The sequence below is a fragment of the Haplochromis burtoni genome, unplaced genomic scaffold, assembly GCF_018398535.1.
Source record: "Haplochromis burtoni strain Fernald_Lab_line unplaced genomic scaffold, NCSU_Asbu1 Contig_240, whole genome shotgun sequence".
NCBI classification, from domain to species: Eukaryota; Metazoa; Chordata; class Actinopteri; order Cichliformes; family Cichlidae; genus Haplochromis; species Haplochromis burtoni.
The window spans coordinates 705,610-724,231 of record NW_024582601.1 but is presented as its reverse complement, the minus strand read 5'-3'; the positions used below and the strand labels follow the sequence as shown (position 1 = coordinate 724,231).

At 39.6% G+C, this 18,622-nt stretch overlaps 1 protein-coding gene across 1 annotated transcript; it reads left to right on the top strand.

Moving 5' to 3' along the window:
- The first annotated feature begins 363 nt into the window (after positions 1-363).
- has2 (hyaluronan synthase 2) lies at positions 364-17,901 on the top strand. The gene is made up of 4 exons (XM_005937668.2): positions 364-1,151; positions 10,289-10,915; positions 13,133-13,234; positions 13,348-17,901. Exons 2-4 carry the CDS (start codon positions 10,289-10,291, stop codon positions 14,275-14,277), a joined length of 1,659 nt encoding a protein of 552 aa, XP_005937730.1. The 5' UTR covers positions 364-1,151; the 3' UTR covers positions 14,278-17,901.
- Positions 17,902-18,622: the final 721 nt, after the last annotated feature.

Genomic DNA, 18,622 nt, shown 5'->3' with positions numbered 1-18,622 from the left:
CCAGATTTATTTATTTATCTAGACAGAGATCTTGACCTTTGATCTTTTAGTAATTTTTATACTATGTAACCTCAAGTTGTAATATAAAATGAATGGAGAGGGGGTTCCAGTCAATGTTAGCCTCTCTCTCTCTCTCTCTCTCTCTCTCTGGAGTTTGAATGACTTTGGATGAGAGACTCCCCACCCACCCATTCTCTGAAGTTTGAATGAGTTTGGATGAGAGACTCGCCGCCCCCCCTCCCCCACCCCTTTTTTTCTCTTCCCCCATCACTTCTTCGTCGCTCCTCCTTACACACACCCCCAAACCTTCCCTCCTATTAAATCAACACGCCAATCTGTTGCCCGGTAAAAGGGTTTTGGGAGCCGCAGGAGCCATAAAGGAGGGTCCACACACACAGACATACTCGCACACATGCACACACACCCGTCTGGAAGGAATTAGACAGCTGAAACAGCGGCAGAGAGACTTCTGGCCACTTCTGTGCGCTCTGTGTAACCTGGATGCTCGGAGGAAACTCTAGAAAAACTTACCTTAACGCCCCTTAAGACAGGAAGAATACAAAAAAAGCTCTGGCTCATATTTTATTGTTTGCTGAAAGTTTTTTTTTTTTTTTTTTTTTAAAAACAACTTTTGAATGTGACTGAAGCTGCCAAAGTTGATGGCTTTATCTTAATTTTTTTTCCGTTTTATTAAGAATGAATGAAACAGACGTTGATGGAGAAGAATATTTATCATATTTTTATAGTCTATGTTTTATTTATACTTTTTTATATGAATGATGCCAAAGCTGACTGATATGATGTTTGGTTTTGGACACCAGAGATGCAAGTGACTTGGAAAGGCTGCAGACAAACCGTTAGAAGTTAGAGAAGACAAGCAATCCCGGTTGTCTTTTTGAAGCATCCAAACTGAGCACACATACAAAGGACTGGCACGACTTTTTTTTATTATTCTTTTTCCCCCTTTAAAAAACAAACAAACAAACAAACAAACAAAAATAGGCTTATGAGGACCATTTTAAGCGGATTCATGAGAGTCGTCGTTGCTCAAGCTCTGTGTCTACTTTTTTCCTCTGTGGATCGGGACCAGAGTCCCAGAAGTTAGACGCATCCTTTATCAGGAGGAATCAGAGGACAACAGCTGCTTCAAGGTAGGTGGCCGGTGATCATTTGGTCTGGCGATCATGCAGCATGCTGACAGACCAATAAGCCCCAAATATTTTACCACAAGCCACTAAATCATTCATAAAGTGGTTTAGAACATAATTACGCGCAATCAGTTTTCGTGTGCGCGCGTGTGTGTGAACGTGATGATGCGCCAACTCTCTAGCAAAGTGCATGCACAGAGCTTTTTTTTTCACGAGTTTGTTCAGCGTGTTTGCTCCACAAAGTGACTGATGCTAAAAGTTGGGAGCCACAGCAAGAAGTGCTGAAACTCAGTTTGTGTTTCATTTCATGCTATAACACTACAAAATACAGGTGTAAAAGGTTTAATATGCTAAGCTTTTATCTTCTGATCAGTCAAATTAATGACTAGTCTTTGTTGTAAGGGTGATGCTAGCCTGAATATAACTACACTGTGACGTTACCGGTCACACGTCATTCGTTGAGATTTTTAAGCCAATGAGAAGACTGAATGGGGACTGTTTCAGCGTGGCTTGTGGTAGGGGCGCGTAATTTGAGCCCAGTGTGGAGGACTAACATTTGCATGCCTGTGAATAGCTTCTTGACCAGCCTTCAGCTTTTGGACAAGTTAGCCTTTGTTGATATCCGTGTTCTGTAAAAAGTGGTAGCAGGCACATGCCTTGCTGAAAAGTTTTGCAGTTTATTCATAACCTCCTAACTTTGAACTTAAACAAAACCAGAAAAGCTCATGTGAGATATCACGTGGTCCATGCACCTAAGTTCTGAGCATTGTTGTCCCCTTGCACACCCATCACACGCGCACATATACACAAATGCTAATGAACATCTGTCACACTCTCCTTGACATAGTCTCTTTCTCCATCCACCTACTGAGTGTGCACAGACCGCTGTTGGGTCCCACTGTGTTGCCCACACAAGGGAAGCCATGTGTGAGTAAGTGGATAAATATTACAGCTATTTATCCAAAATGTAGAACTTTTCAACCCACAAGCAGAATCTCCTTGCTGACTTGGATTATCTATTTATCTTATTGATTTTACTTTGCATTGTGCTGCTCTCACAATGCACCCTAACTCTGTGGTGATATCCTGCATATTTACTTGTAAGAAGAGATGAGCAGTGTGAAAAAATACTTCCAGGATGACTTGTGGATTAAACTTTTTGCGCAGTACTTTATTAGCAGGGAAACTGTAAACTTCAAATAAATGCTCACTGCTCATTTGCTGTAGATTTGGATCATATGTGGACCTTGTGCCCATGTCAGCATGTATTCAACCTAATACCCATGTGGTGTTCCTAATCTCAGTCCTCCAGGGAATTTCTTTGCTGAGTGCAGGACTCAGTTCCCAATGAGAAAGACAATACGACTTTAGTGCTATTAAATGAAATACTCTGTGAATGTCACAGTTGTCCACTATAATGACAAAGAAGTTTTTAAAACCTTTTTGATGTCTGAGTTGCATCAGTGCTCCAGCATGCGCTCCCACACAGCACAAAGAGCATTTTACTATTTAAGAGAAGAAGACTTTCCGTGGCTGGCCTCCATTAAGGCACACAACAAGTCTCACGTGCCATTACTTCTCCCAGCAAGGGTCTTTTAGTGTAAAGAGCCATGGGGCTGGCAGGGTACAACTGTTGATCTTAGAGGCGCAGCCCCTCCCGAGCCGTACCACTTAGCTCATCTACTCTGTGTTAATACCAGTTTTTTTCCAGGTTCCTTCAGTATACTAACAGTAAAGCAGCACTGCAGCCAGCCAGTAAAAGTGAAAATTTGGATGTCAGTTAGATTCTCACTACCTCACGCTGAGTCACACAGAGTAGGTTTGATGCCAAATCTAATTCATATATCCAGCAGTTAGAGTGTACCATAAAGTAACAAAGGCCCCTTACAAAGCAAACCGGGCAGGAGCAGCTCACAAAGTGGCTCTTGTTAATGTTATTTATATTTTCTGTATATCTTCTGGAAAGATGAGAGTGACAAACTGACAAAACGTTTCATGGAAATCTTAGTGTGATTCTTTCTTCCTTTTTTCCCCTTAATAATTATAAAGTTCTTTTTAATTATCTACTACTTGAGTGTGATTATGAGCCTCTGTTATCTTTTAGCCACACTGGGCTGTGGTTTTAAAGAGTGCTATTAATAGAATTTTCCATCCCATGGAGGTGAAGACTTTTATTTAAGGGTACTGCTGATGGATGGATGTCTATTATCAATCTGATAAGGGAACTGCTGGATCGTTGGATGATACAGAGAAACAGGTTGTGTTTGTAAAAGAAGAGCTTTCAATGATTTTTTGCATTTTTTTTCACACAAAGAAATAGCTTAAGAAGGAGGAATTCCATACTCAACCTCATCTCACTTTGGTCTCTTGGAGTCTGCCACAGTGATGTAAGTCCCGTGCCTCAGCTGGCAGTGAATGCATCCAAGTACAGCACCACGCCTTCAATGTCCTGGCCCCACCCCATTTTCAGTGTGTGCCACCCATTCATCTCTGAGCAGTTTCATCCCAACTTCACCTCCTCCCCTTTTCTTCCTACTACATGGATGAATCAAGATGGAAAAAAGACACGCCTAAATACCAAACGGCATAGTCTGGCTTTGAAACAGAGAACACATTTACCTCAGTGTTGTATTAAATCATGTATATAACAACATCTGTTGGTCTAACAGTGTAATGAGATGCTAATTGCGTGATGAAGAAACAGTTGCAGTCTAGAAGATGCTTTAACCTTTTGCTGCTTTTCAGTTATGGCCCCATCACCCCTGATTCTGCCCCCAGAAAGAGCGAAGAGAAAAGGAGCCTTGTCACTAAATTAACATAGTAAATAGACATGGAGCAGCAGCCCAGCCTTGAATGTGTCAAGTACGTCTAGCCAAAGACTGCAGCCAATTCTCAAGTCTCTCCCCGCCGCTTCCACTCTTTTGCCTCATCAGCTTCTCGGGAAGATGTGACCCTTTGCTGCATGCTGCTATGTCTGTCATGAGAGCCAGCTCCACGTTTAATGTTTAATTTTACAATCCCCCGTGGCCTTTTCTAACCCTGCAAAGTTCTTAAACACACACTGACAACCTAGTGTATATATAAAATCATTATCTGTGATGCATATCTCTCCATTTGTACATGCGTGTTTTTTTTTATTCTTGGAAATTGTCAAAGCACATGAGATTTCAAAGGTGTGTATTACCTCAGCAGGTCTGGTTTTTTATACTAAACTGATATAAAATGTACTATTATTTTTTCAATGGATCCAGAGACTCCTCACAAAAACCCCAAATACCATTAATCTGTCTTTATTAGCTCATACTTATCTGGGCTTCATTGAACATTGTCATGAAAAATACCATGAAAACTGTTCAATTCCTTAACTGTGATTCAGGTCTAAATTATACCAGCCACAAGTGTCAGCTTGGGCCCCCAGCATATAATGTTTGATTTGTTATAAGTACTTATCCAGCCAGAGCTGCTGATTTGTGAATGTTACACTTCCAGCAGTGACTGCTGAGATGTAAAGAAGTGAGCTTTATGTTATCTCAGCTCCACACAGACCAGCAGGCTGTCTTTCTTTGGCTCCACTTCACTGTTATACTCTGGGCAGCACACACAGTAATTACATACACACTTGTGCAAACTCACACAGATATGTAGTTTTAGTGTATGAAGACACACACACACACATACACACACAGAGTCTATCAGAGTCTTGCATTTCTATCAGAGGTCTTGAGCTGGAACCCTGCTGAAAGAGCTTCAACTGCTCTCATGTGAGTTAAGTCAAGGCATCTCTTTCTGCAGACAGCCTGCATACACACTCATATTCTTACACACACACACATATGCCTCATGCTGTGTATATACACACACAAACACGCACACATATGCCATACATTGTGACATTAGTGATAGATTTGCACATAGGTACATATGGCATTCACATTAAGCAGCCTGTTCTTCATATCTAAAAGCTCTCCCTGATGTAACACGCATGCAATGTATTATAACATGTGGTGATTTTAAGATATTCATTATATTTGAAAACCAAAATGTGTCCCATATTTTATTGCGCACAAGTAGCACTCATATTCTAATTGGTGATTGAGATTTATTGTCGGTTCTTTGTGGCCAAAAGAATGAACAGAATGAAAATATGCAGTATTGTGCAGAAGTCTTGAGCCACTCCCTTGTTTCTATGATATGCAAAGGAAATGTGAAATTGGAGCAGTGATTTATTGAAACATGCAAAAGTGTGAATGGAAATACAGTATGTACAGTATGTAAAGCAAAAACAAAGTTTGTACAACTCGAAAGTCAGTATTTGGTACGACCACCTTCAACACAGCCTGAACTCTCTTAGACAAGCTTTCTTGTAATTTCTTTAAGTAGTCTTCAGGAATATTTCTCCAGGCTTCTTATAGGACATTTAAAGCTCTTCTTTGGATGTTGGCTTCCTTTTGTTCCATTCTCTGTCAGGATGATCCCACACTGCTTGAATAATGTTGCGGTCCAGGCTCCGGGGAGGTCAATCCATGACTGATTCCATTGTGTGGTTTTCTATCTAGATATTCTTTTACTGCATTGTTTGTTTGAGATTGTTGTCAGGCTAAAAAATGAAGCCAATCAGACACGTTCCAGATGGTACTGCATGGTAGATCAAAATCTGATTGTACTTTTCTGTGTTCACATTTTCATCAATTTTGACAAGATCCCAAACACCACTGCCTTAAATGCAGTCCCAAGCCATAACAGAGCCTCCCCCGTGTTTTGGGTGTTGTACATCTGTACTACTTCCTCCATACATATCAATGCATACTTTAAACCAAAAATGACTGGAATTATCACTCCATGAGTGTAATTTGGCATACATCAGCCTTTTCTTCCTTTTTACCTTCCTTAAGAATGACTTCTTGACAGCCAACCCTTCCACTGAGGCTTCAGATTTGTCTCTCAGGTCCTGTGTCAGGAATTTGTTGTAGGTAGTTTTCTAGCTCTGCCAATTCTTCTTTTGCCCTTCATTCAGTTTCCTCAAATGTTTTAAGGGCACACTGCACACCAGGCAGTCAATAGCTCATCATCATCTTGGTCCTGTAAAAATGTTATTATGTAATACTATTATCACTGTCAACCTGTGTTGTGTTTGCAGGTTTCATAGATTCCGCTAAACAAATCAGAAGAAAAGCATTCACACTGGTCAATAAACACTCTCTCTTGTTAGGTGCCTTTTTGATCGATTCAGAGGTCAGTGTTTATTGTTTTAATGTACAGGTCTAAATACTTGGCTAAAAATGAGTGAAAAAGCAGCCAATGTCCAAACAGAAGCATTACAAGACCTTAAAAAGCCCTGAAGAACTGTTTCTCAAGACCACTTTAAAAAGTATGAGATGTTAAAGAAATTACTAGAAGGTCTGGATCATGGGAAACAAAATATAAAGAATTTAGAGGTGGCTCAAGACTTTTGCGCAATATTGTAAACATGTCAAACCAATTAAATGCAATGTTTTTTTTTCTTGGCATTGCAAGTAACTTGACTCTATGTGTAGCAATGTACCTTCTGTATTCGGTGAACTCCTATCATCCCTCTGAGCACCAGCAGATCAACAAATTCACTTATTTACAAAGTCTGTGCAATGTTTGCACATGGTGTTTCCTTGACTTTTCCTGCAGGGAAACTTTGATGTTCACATTTGATTTACTCAGTGGCTCCACCTGAAAAAATTATTGGATGGATTTCCATCAGAATGTGTGCATGTAGTGAGCACGTTTTGAACAAAATAAACCATAGTATAGTGATCCCTGAATTTTAGTCTAATATTGTCATGAGGTCAGGATTTTGATTTAGCATACTGTAGCATATTAATATGCTGTTTCATTCAGAAGCAGAGGAAGATGCAGGCACAGTCTCTCATTCCTGTTACAGCTAAATAGTTCAGCGCCTTGCTCATTTGTACTGTAAGAACACTTAGAGTAACGGAAAGGCAAGACACTCATTGGTTTTCCTAAATCATATTTTCAAAATAACAACCTCACAAACACAATGAGATTTCCCTGTCACTACTTTTTTTTTTTTTTTTTTTTTTTACTGTTGCTGTAATCCCAAACAAATCCACGTGTCTCAGTTTAAAAGAACAGCCAGATGCACTTTTTCCAAGGACCCAGTTTTTTTTGGGTCAACTTAATCTATCCATTAATTTATGTAGTCATCGCTTCATTTATCTACTAACTCACCATGTACATCCATGCAAGACTCAACATCACTGCAATGTTATCTCTGAGAGAGAGCCCGTGGGAGTTTCACTCAAGAGACTGTTAATAACGTCAGAGTGAGACTGCTCAAGCTTCCAGCCCAAGGTCACCACAGGGCTGGCCACGCATACACACATGTACAGCAAAAAGGACATAATGGCGATGTTCTAACCCTCAAGTGCCAAGATGTAACAACAAACAGAAAGCTGGGGTGATATCATCTTCATGTGTTAATGACACCCTCCGCTTGCATAGATAAATGCTCTGGACAAACACATGAAGATACGCGTGCTCACCAACCAACGTGACATCATTTACATCATCCATATGTGGATGACATCTCCACTGTTACAGATACTGCTCTGATTAAAAAGGCTTTATCTCAATAAGAACGGGCCAGAGTTTGGCCTCACTTTAAGTCTGCAGTTAATCTGTCTGCAGTCTGAGCTAACTGTCAACCCGACCTCTGCGCTGCACTACACACCCAAAATGGTGTATAAGATCCTGCAAAGACCAGATCATTGTAGCCAGCAGCAATGGTTGCATTACTGTGGACTTGACGTTTTCCCACATCACATTTACATGCCATGAGCCTAGCCTGTCGATGATGGATTTAATGTCCTAGTTTTGATTTTTACTTTCATTCCAAACATTAAATCAGAACAAACAGATTGTATCATTAAAGTGCAGATCATTAACAGAAAGTCAAGGAGGAGCAAACACTGACAACGGTTCCTGTCCTTGTTATCTTCAGTGGTTCAATCAAGTTCATTTTGTTTTCTCCCAAAGCCCAGTTGATGAAATGTAGAGGTGTACATTTGTTAGTCATGATGTACTTTTAAGCTGACAATGAAGTTCCCCAAAACGTTGTGTTTTGTTGCTGCACTCATGCTTACTCCTAATCAGTGGTTGAGTTCAAACAAAGGTAAGACATGGATACAGGGCTTATAAAGCATTATAGACATTCTCACACAAGCTGAAAGAGGCCAAAATTTAAATTTGTTCAATTACACAAACACACACATGCAGTGGTACAATAAGCTTTTATATGTGCATTTTGGTGTATATCTGTGCATGTCAGGGGTCTTGTAAAAGATGGCCTGACGTTAAAACCTTTGCCACATGCCAGAGGAGGTCCGCTAGACCGATTGTGGCTTTCTCGTCCAACAGTCAAATGAACAAAGCATTATGTCTGAGCCAAAGTGTGAGTTTGTGTGTATTCTTCTCCATGAGCACAACCTCTCTCTCCCTGCTTCTGCTACTCCCTCACTGTCTTTTACTTTCATTTTCCTAATGTCTCTCAAGATGCATCTGCTTTTCAGCTAGTTTAACCAATTTTCTTAACCAACTTTCTTCACTTTCTCTCTTAAAGATTCTCCATGCTATCTTCGCTTTCTCTGTGTATATATTTTTTTCTTTCTCTCCTTTAGTCGTCCCCTCCCTTCATCTGTCATGTGTTTAGGTGTGGTCCCAAGAACTCTCTCCAGTTCACAAACAGCACTCGGCCTTGTATACGCTTCTTTTGATCATTTTATTGTTGTTCTGACTTGTTTCCCTTGACTTGATTAAATGTACATGTACAACATGCGTGATATCGCAAAATATTTTTGGTCACTCAATGAACAAAATGGCACTAAATGCGTCTAAATCCTAGATGAAAGGTTTATCCCACAAGAGGGAGCCCTACTGAAGGTCAGCATACTTTGACCTTCATAATGTCAAAGGTCTTTTCTCTCTTTCTCTCTGTTTAACAGAAGTCATTTCCCTGCAATGCTCTCTATACAAAGATTCAGAGAGAGAGAAGCACGCGTGCAGCATTAGAAGTCTCTTGTCTTCTTCTTCCCATAAAGATATAAACAGATGACATCACAGGGTGGTCCGCTCTCTGCGTTGAGTCAAAATGAGCCACGCTGAGTGGGTCTCCGTTGGTCTGCCAAACAGATGGCGGTAGCAACATAATGAGGGTTGGAAACAAACTTCAGGAGTTTGTGCAAGAGGATGCAGGCGCAAAAGCATCCTCTTGCACAAACGCCTCTCTTAAAAATATTGAATAACCATGTTCCAGGTCAGAGTTTGTCATACTTGGTCTTTGACCTTTGAAATGTGTCCCCAAAATACTGTGGAAACCAATAATTTTCATTATAGGCCACCCCACCACCACGACCAACATTTAGCATGTGCTTAGACCTTGATGGTTGGCAGAGGCAGCCAACTTGTTGGTTAATTAGGTCAAGAAATCTTGTAACGTGTGGCCACCCACACTAAAAGAGAGTTGGAACAATCGGCTACTCACAACTGTCTGGCATTTAGGGGGATTTGAGGAAGGGGAGGAGGTAGGGAGAGGGATGGGGCATAAAAAAGGAGAAAGCTTACAGCAGTCTGTACCTGGTTTTGTTGTGTCAAAACATAAAAGCTTTAGTGAAAAGTACAGTGAAAATGGTTCCAACACTCTTGTTTAAGTGATTGTATTCACTTTAACCTCCTACGACCTGCCGTCCACATATGTGGACATCACGTTTTGGGTTATTTAGACCAAAATACTCAATTTTGCTCTACAACGGCCTGATATCCACTTACGAGGACATTATACTGCTACTGTTCTATCAAAATTTTAAACAAATATCCTCATATGTGGCTCTCATTTTTCTTACAAGCAAAAATTAGGTAAAAATCTGGTAATTCTTTGTTTTTACATTCATCAGGACCTAATCATCCCAAAAATCAAAGAGAAATTAAAAATGCATGCCGTGGAAGAGTTCGGGTCTTAGGAAGTTAAGGAGGTCATTTACTTGGACCAATTGAGTATAAAAGGTTACAAATGTTTCACTGTGAGTTGCCGTCAATCATAGTAACATTTTCTGCACCACTGTTACTACATGTAACCCTTTTGTTTTTGTCCACAGATGAAGTGTAAAAGAGGCCTCACTTACCTGAGGATATTTGGGACCACCATGTTCGGCGTGTCTCTCCTGGTGGGCATCTCGACAGCCTATATCATGGGCTACCAATTTTTCACTACAGCTCAAAATCACCTATCTTTTGGGCTGTATGGTGCCATTTTGGTTGTTCACCTTATTATCCAGACCCTCTTTGCACTCCTAGAACACCGTAACATGCGGCGCTCCTTAGAAACACCAATTAAACTGAACAAGTCCTTGGCATTGTGCATCGCTGCATATCAGGAGGATGAAAACTACCTAAGAAAATGCCTTGTGTCAGTGAAGAGGCTGACATATCCTGGTATCAAAGTTATCATGGTGATCGATGGAAATTCAGACGACGACTTGTACATGATGGAGATTTTTAAGGAGGTCATGGGATCGGACAGATCGGCCACGTACGTGTGGAGGAGTAATTATCACAGCAGAGGACCCGAGGAGACAGATGAGAGCTACGCTGAGAGCCTTCAGCAGGTGTCCAGGGTTGTGCTGAACAGCAAATGTGTGTGCATCATGCAGAAGTGGGGAGGGAAGAGAGAGGTCATGTATACAGCCTTCAAAGCACTGGGAAGGAGCGTGGATTATGTGCAGGTAAGTAGTTAAATCGCTTAAAATCAGTTAATGCAGGTAATGTGGAAGAACAATAGCCCCTTAAATAAAAAAATAATGAAATTAATTAGAAGATTAAAAATACTGTACAACAGGTGTAATATTACTTTGTGCCTGTGTGTGTCTTTGTAGATTTGCACGCATGCACACACAGAGCTGACATCTGAAGGACATAGTGAAGAAAGAGAAAATGTAAGCTACTGTGGGAGATGCAAACTAGGCAAACATAAGCTGATGATAGAGTGAAAGGGAATAGAACGAGAGATGGCTGGAAAGAGAGGAGGGGAGGCTATGCCAAGCCAAATATGGGGTCCACAAAGAGTCTTTTGTTTTGCTTTTTAGCATGTGCACCGTGTTGTGAAGTGTGGCGTGAAGGAGGGCAGCAGTAGCTGATGTCTAAGTGTAATAACAGATCTTTTTCGCAGGGCGTTACGTCATCTACAAATCTGTATCAAAGAAAGGTTAGAAAGGTTAGCATGTGTTTGTCTCCTGTTCAGAAAAATTAAAAACAATCAAAGGTTATATTTGAGTAACACAGACCTAAGGACTAAAAGCCTGATAGCTTTAGGAAAACTAAATTCGATAGTGTGTTTGGCTAGCGACAGTATGTTGGTGTGGCTTAAAAAATAAACAGTGGCTAAAGACATTAACTGCTTGGTAAAGCAATATCCTGCAGGCACTGACTGTTAAACGTGTCATGGGCTCTTGTGGAGCTGTATAGTACTGTCATATTCAGGAGCATAAAAGTAATTAAAAATAAATGGAACCTTCCTCAGTTCAAAATACAAAGAGGTTTTGATCCTCCAGACTTACTTTGTCTTGTATTAGCAGTAGCTAACAATGGCAAATGTTAGCTATCATATCATACTTAATGAGAGCTTGTATTACTGTCATATGATATGTAACCACATTGTGGTGTCATATAATTCAGCCACAATAACAACCTTTCAAACTGTGTTTACCTAAAGAATAAAAATTACTTGAAGGGTGGTGAGGTCACATGGGTTGAACCAACGCTGATGACTTCACACCTTTTCCTGAATCTGCTTGTTAATGCTAAACAGTGCATGAAAGCTACTTTCCAATGAAAGTGTTTTTCTTTCCATGACTAAATGATTGCGTTTAAAGTACACAGAATATTTTGTGCGGGCATGCTCTGTCAAGACTTTCTCTGTTTTGTTACCAGACGCTCAGTCTATGGCTTTAATGACGTTTCAGCATTTTTAGTTCGTTTTGCAATTCCACAGATCTGTTGTTATTACGTTTGAAAAGCAGAAACCTCAGGCTAATTCAAAAACTCTTGTGTCTTCAGACTTAAGCGCAAGTAACAGTTCTTTGTCCAAAATGCCAAGTATCATTATGTCATTTTCTTCTGTGATGTTCAGTTGTTAGTGCTACAAAAAGCATTGTGATCAAAGAGTAAGGCTCAACTGATGCTTAATTTATGTAACAGCATCAAAATGATTCAAACGGGTCTGTATAACAAAGAAGGGGACTTTGAGAATATGAACTCAGAGCTATAATGCTGTCTAACACCTGCAGCTGGCTTCAGCCTGCCAAAAATCATTTACTTCACAAAAAGTTCAATAGAGCTTACTGCTGCACTGCCAGCAGTCATGCCAATACTTTTCAACCTTAGAAACAGGAGGGACAATGTTTCATGCCTTTTCACTTTCATCAGGCTCTGCCTGTAACAGATGTATTTTGTTAAAAAGGACTGGGCTCTAGGTTTGTTTTCATCACCTGATTTTGTTGGTCAGGAAAATTACCATTTATAGAAGAAAATAGGGAGAGCAGAAGAACAACATTAGAGCTATAGTGGGTGGTGAACAGAGTTGAAAGCAGCCCCTCTGGTCTTGGCTGGCGGAGATTATAAAGTGGCCATATTGAGCATTTATGTGTTTTGTTGGATGCATGATATCTTTTTTTTTGTGTCATTATGTAATTTTTTTTTGATTTCACAAAAATTTCTTTTGTATATCGAAATTTTGTTCCGATTGTCCAAGCAAATTTTTTTCAGCAAGAAAGGGTTTTTTCCCTCTCTTTGGGGAGTTTAGGTCAATTTGAGATCTGTTATGTTTTGCAGAATTAAGCTGAACAAAGAAGACATCTGGAACTATGTTGAAGAAAATCTAAATAAATGTATCCTGTGTTGCTAAAACACAGTTAATTTCTTGATTAACTTGTGTTTTTATGTAGGTGTGTGACTCTGACACCATGCTGGACCCAGCATCATCAGTGGAGATGGTTAAGGTTTTGGAGGAAGACCCTATGGTGGGAGGAGTTGGAGGAGATGTACAGGTAGTTTTCTTAAAAGTTCTGTGAAATCTGAATCTTCTACATCAAACATACAAATTAGGATGTTGTGCTTTAAACTTCATACTTTTTGTCTCTGCTTGTCAACCTACCTGTAGATCCTAAATAAATATGAGTCGTGGATCTCCTTCCTGAGCAGTGTTCGGTACTGGATGGCTTTCAACATTGAGCGGGCTTGCCAGTCCTACTTCGGCTGCGTTCAATGCATTAGCGGGCCTTTAGGAATGTACCGGAACTCTCTCCTGCATGAGTTTCTTGAGGACTGGTACAATCAGACCTTCATGGGATCCCACTGCAGTTTTGGGGATGACCGTCATCTCACGAACAGAGTTCTCAGCCTCGGGTATGCAACAAAATACACTGCACGGTCAAAGTGCCTTACAGAGACACCAATTACATATCTGCGGTGGCTCAATCAACAGACACGATGGAGCAAGTCATATTTCAGAGAATGGCTGTACAACTCTATGTGGTTCCACAAACACCATCTCTGGATGACTTATGAGGCTGTGATCACTGGCTTCTTCCCATTTTTCCTCATCGCCACAGCGATCCAACTCTTTTACCAAGGAAGGCTCTGGAATATTCTTTTGTTTCTTCTCATTGTGCAAGCAGTGGCGCTGATTAAGTCATCATTTGCCAGCTGCCTCAGAGGTAACATTGTCATGGTGTTCATGTCATTTTATTCTGTACTGTATATGTCAAGCCTGTTGCCAGCGAAAATGTTTGCAATAGCAACAATCAACAAGTCTGGATGGGGGACTTCTGGGAGGAAAACAATCGTGGTGAACTTTATCGGTCTGATTCCAATATCAGTATGGTTCACTATCCTTTTCATTGGAATTTTATACACAGTAGTACAACAGACTAGAAAACCCTTCCCCGACTCAGAAAAGATTGTTTTGATAATAGGGGCAGTGGTCTATGCAAGTTACTGGGTTATACTGTTGACATTATATACAGTGCTCATAAATAAATGTGGGAAAAGGAAAAAGGAAACACACTATGATATGGTGCTGGATGTGTGACTTACAGACTACAATCATGATTTCCCAATGAAACCGGGGGTTTCTCTCACACATCATCTTGTTGTTATACAAATGTATTTTAGCTGTAGAGCAGCTCTGGAGGCAAAGTGAGGTCAACTAAAATGGACAAAGAAATAGAAATATTTTCTAGACTAAATGCAGTGGCTGTGACCATAGCATCCAGGATCCTTGTACATCCTCAAGCTAGCCATTTGAGATACTCAAATAAGGTTTAGCTGAAGATCAATTGGTTTAGGCTGATTAGCTAATTTGGATAACTCAGAATGGCAAGATTGTGTTTATTGCATTTGGCAGCAAGAGCGCTAGGCTTTATAATTTTAGCTACCTCTTACCCTTGTCATTTTCACTGGGCTTCATCTAATATTAGCAACTAAGCCAATAAAACTGGATTCTTAGATGGGATTTAACTTGTCCAGTAAGAATATTTTCCCTCCAGAGCACTCTCTCCAGTAAATGTGTTTTTTTCTCACTTAAACTAGAGAACAAGTTTTGTGTTGCCTCCGTCAAATGAAAGCCTAAAGACTGCCCGATTGTCTCCAGTCTCAAATGACCGAACAACATTGACAAAAATCTACATTAATAGTGATAAAAGGTATTGGTAGAGGCTATCACCAGGGCTATATAATTAGTGTAATTGTACCACATACACAGTGTCTAGTCTGTGTAGATCTCATAAATAGATAGGGGTGATCTATTTTACCACTTCAAAACTTACAAATCCACCTAAAGTTATTTCACTTAAGTTTATTTTTTTTATTGCCACATGTTCAAGTTAAGTGTACCTTTTCAGTGTTTTAATCTGTTTTGGAAAGAGCTACAGTATCAATTTATGAAGCCAGAAGGAGTGTAGAAAGGGCTTTGAAATGGAAAGCGGCTTTCTTTCTTTCAATGCTCTCATGTCATATGGGAAAGATGCAAACTTCCTTGTGCTCTTCACCTGTTACAGTTTAAGGGAGCAAATATAACATCTGGAATTGCCGAAAGAATCAGATAGCCAGACTACTTTGATTCTTATGTCAGCAACAAGAAAGCACTTGGTTGGAAAAAGGTTGGGTTGGAATGTAACCAATGGACTGGCTGTTTAATGTATGCTCAATGTGAAAACATATCATCACCTAATGTTGTGGTATATTTATTGTTATTCCCATGTGACATGACTGCAGTATTTTTAGTTTACAAAGTGAAACTGATCACTGACCAGCAGAATTTATATCTGTCTGATCAGGCGACCAGGTGATGACCACAAGAGAGAGATGACGTATCATTGCTGCTGTGACTGTTTTACTTTTACAGAAACAGTGACTTTTGTTTTTTCGTCTTTTAACAAGGTTTATTTTAGATGTATGTTGCAAAAGTGGCTAAAACACTATTATTGTTGTCTTTCTACCAGTATGAATTTTAACCACCAAGCAAACAAGATGGACAAGTTCCAGCCCAAAGATTTTGTGACATAAGGATAAAGTGGTTACATCTCTAAGCTGCCTTGCATTCTGTTCACTAGCAAGGGAAAAAGTAGATGTGAGATTATGTTAGTGTCTACTGGGAATAGTACTACCTGATCATAGGAATGTGAATAAGGGCAGTTGATAGTAGGAAGCAATATTTTGGAATAAGTCCAGTGTTTGCTATAGACCAGAAGCAGACATGAATTTACAGTCATGTGAAAAAGTAAGTATGTCAGATTAATATTGTTGTTATTATTATTTGACAAGCAACCACTTGATCTTCTTTGAAAAGGTGGTAAAGTTCAAGAACACTACAAAGGAAAGTTACTTTTTCAACAGGAATGTCAATGTTTAATATCTTTTTAAGGAAAAAGCATTTCCTTTCACATTCACTTGCCACTCTTATACCACTCTTACGTGAAAAAAAAAATCCTCAACGTTTTGTCAGAATTACAAAGATATTAAATGTTTGCTTGTTCAAATACATTAAAAAAGGCAACAGTTTTCATGGGATGTACTTACTTTTTTTGACCATAATTCATATGCACTTTTACGTCTCTCTCATCATTCTGCGTGATGCTTGACATAATGAAGATTAAATACCTCAGTGGTTCTCTTTGCATTGCATCAAGGTGTCAGAGTGCTCTCCAAAGACTGATGCATTCTGATGGTTTCACGTAATTTATGATCTGTTTGTGATATGATGGGCTCCTTTTTATACACAGTACCTTATTGAGGCGAAGCTGGATTTTTTATGCCGTGTCAGCCCTTTGCTGTAGCCGTGTACTTATTTTACTATGTATTTCAATGCATTTTTATATATAGACATTTCCATTCTATTTTTGCTTAGCTACCAAAGATTCTTTATTTTCATTCATTTTTGTAAGAAAAAAAATGAAAAAATGTATTTGTGTGCTTTCAACTGTTCTGACAATGACTTGTATATCTGACCAAATAATGTGAAATTTTGAGCTGGGGGGAGGTTCTGCAATAGCAACAATTTTAAAAAAATGCAATCTGTAGGGATAAGTTATTGATTTCGAGAAAAGTGGTGAACCTTTGTTTTTTTTTACTTTGTACTTAGATAGAATGCAAAATATTTATTGAAGGCTGTTCTGTGGTTTGTAGGATTTTGTACTTAGATGTTTTCTGGTATCCATCCAACTCTGATTGCTCCATATGTCCACACAGGAAAAGCAAATACATCCTGACAAATTTCTGGTTAACACAGATCATATGCAAACCTAACTGATTTGAAGTATTTAAAGAATATAAAGCAATACCTTCTCTACAATAAGCAATAAAGCCAAGCAGTCTGAGAACTTTCATCCAAAATCATTTCAAAACCATTTGCACAAATTTTTTATTTTAAGGTTATGACGTGCCTTACAGAATGATGACAAATGAAATATCAAGTGGCATTTTTACACAATTTTAAAGTTCGCATTTTTTTTTCCAATGTGTATTGAATGAGACTGACAGTTAACCTACAAAAATGTTTTCATGTCAAACTAGTCATGGGCAGTGTTATCGTAAAGCACTTTTGTGTCGTGCCAAATAAAAAAAACTATTCTTTTCATTTGCTGTCAAGAGTTTTTATTATTATCCGATAAGCCAAGGAGTTGCTTGTTAAAAATCAGAGCATAGTCCTCGTTTCCTCAAAATGTTGTTCTCTTATGATACAATTGTCATTGTCAGTATTATCAGGCTGTCCTAAAAACTCCCTGAAAATCCTTCAGTTGATCCAGGATTAGATTTAAAATCTTTAACCTCACTTACAAAGAATTTAATAATGAGGGCCCATCTGCTCTTAAACACCTAATAGTAGCATATCACCCTAATAGAGCACTTTGCTCTCAGAATACTGTCTTACTTGTAGTTCCCTCTCTGAGCCTGGTTACTAGAGGTTTCTTCCTGTTAAAAAGGAGGTTTTCCTTTCCGCTGTCGCCAAGTGTTTACTCCTAGGATGTCAGCCTGCACACCACAAAGATTGTGTGGCATGACACAAGACGTGATGTGAAAATCATTGTCAGATAGCTTAAAAGTGACACAAGCGAAGCGTGGAGCAGCCTTAAGCTCCACACAGATAAAAAACAGAAAAAAATCAGTGTTTATTATGATATCAAATCATGTTACTACAAATTTTATTATTTATAACCTTTATTAGGGGAATTTATTTTGTTACAGCAGAAAGTGGACAGCGCAAAACGACAGTAGCAAAAATTAAGAAAAAACATTTGAATAGGATAAGATAATAAGAATAAGATAATGTACACAATAGAATAGAATAAAATACTATATACAACAGAATAAAATACAATGTTGTCAGAAAAAGAGAATTGCACTTAGTGTTATTGCACATGTGTGGATGACGCAGCCTGCCATTGAAGGAGCTGCTCAGTGCTGTCAGAGTCTCCTGCATGGGGTGAGAGATGTTGTCCAGCAGGGATGACAGCTTAGCCGCCATTCTCCTGTCACTCACTGGGTCCAGAGGGCATCCTAGAACAGAGCTGGCCCTCTTGATCAGCCTGTTCAGTTTCTTCCTGTCCCCTGCAGAGATGTTGCCGCCCCAGTAGACCACATCGTAAAAGATAGCTGAGGCCACCACAGAGTCATAGAAGGTCTTCAGGAGTGGGCCCTTCACTCCAAAGTTCTGCTGGCACCAGTCCACAAAGTCTTGGGTCAGTTCTCTGTACTCCCTGTCATCCCCATCAGTGATGAGGCCGACTATTGCAGAGTCATCAGAGAACTTCTGAAGGAAGCATTGGGTGGAGTTGTGGGAGAAGTCTGCAGTGTAGATGGTGAAGAGAAACTGAGTCAGAACTGTTCCCTGTGGGGCCCCCATACTGCAGACAACCCTGTCCAACACACAGCCCTGA

Coding starts and splice junctions, on each gene's coding strand:
- has2 (XM_005937668.2), top strand. CDS start 10,289: ATGAAGTGTAAAAGAGGCCTCACTTACCTGAGGATATTTGGGACCACC. Junction 10,916..13,132: donor GGAGCGTGGATTATGTGCAG/GTAAGTAGTTAA, acceptor GTTTTTATGTAG/GTGTGTGACTCTGACACCAT. Junction 13,235..13,347: donor GAGTTGGAGGAGATGTACAG/GTAGTTTTCTTA, acceptor ACCTACCTGTAG/ATCCTAAATAAATATGAGTC.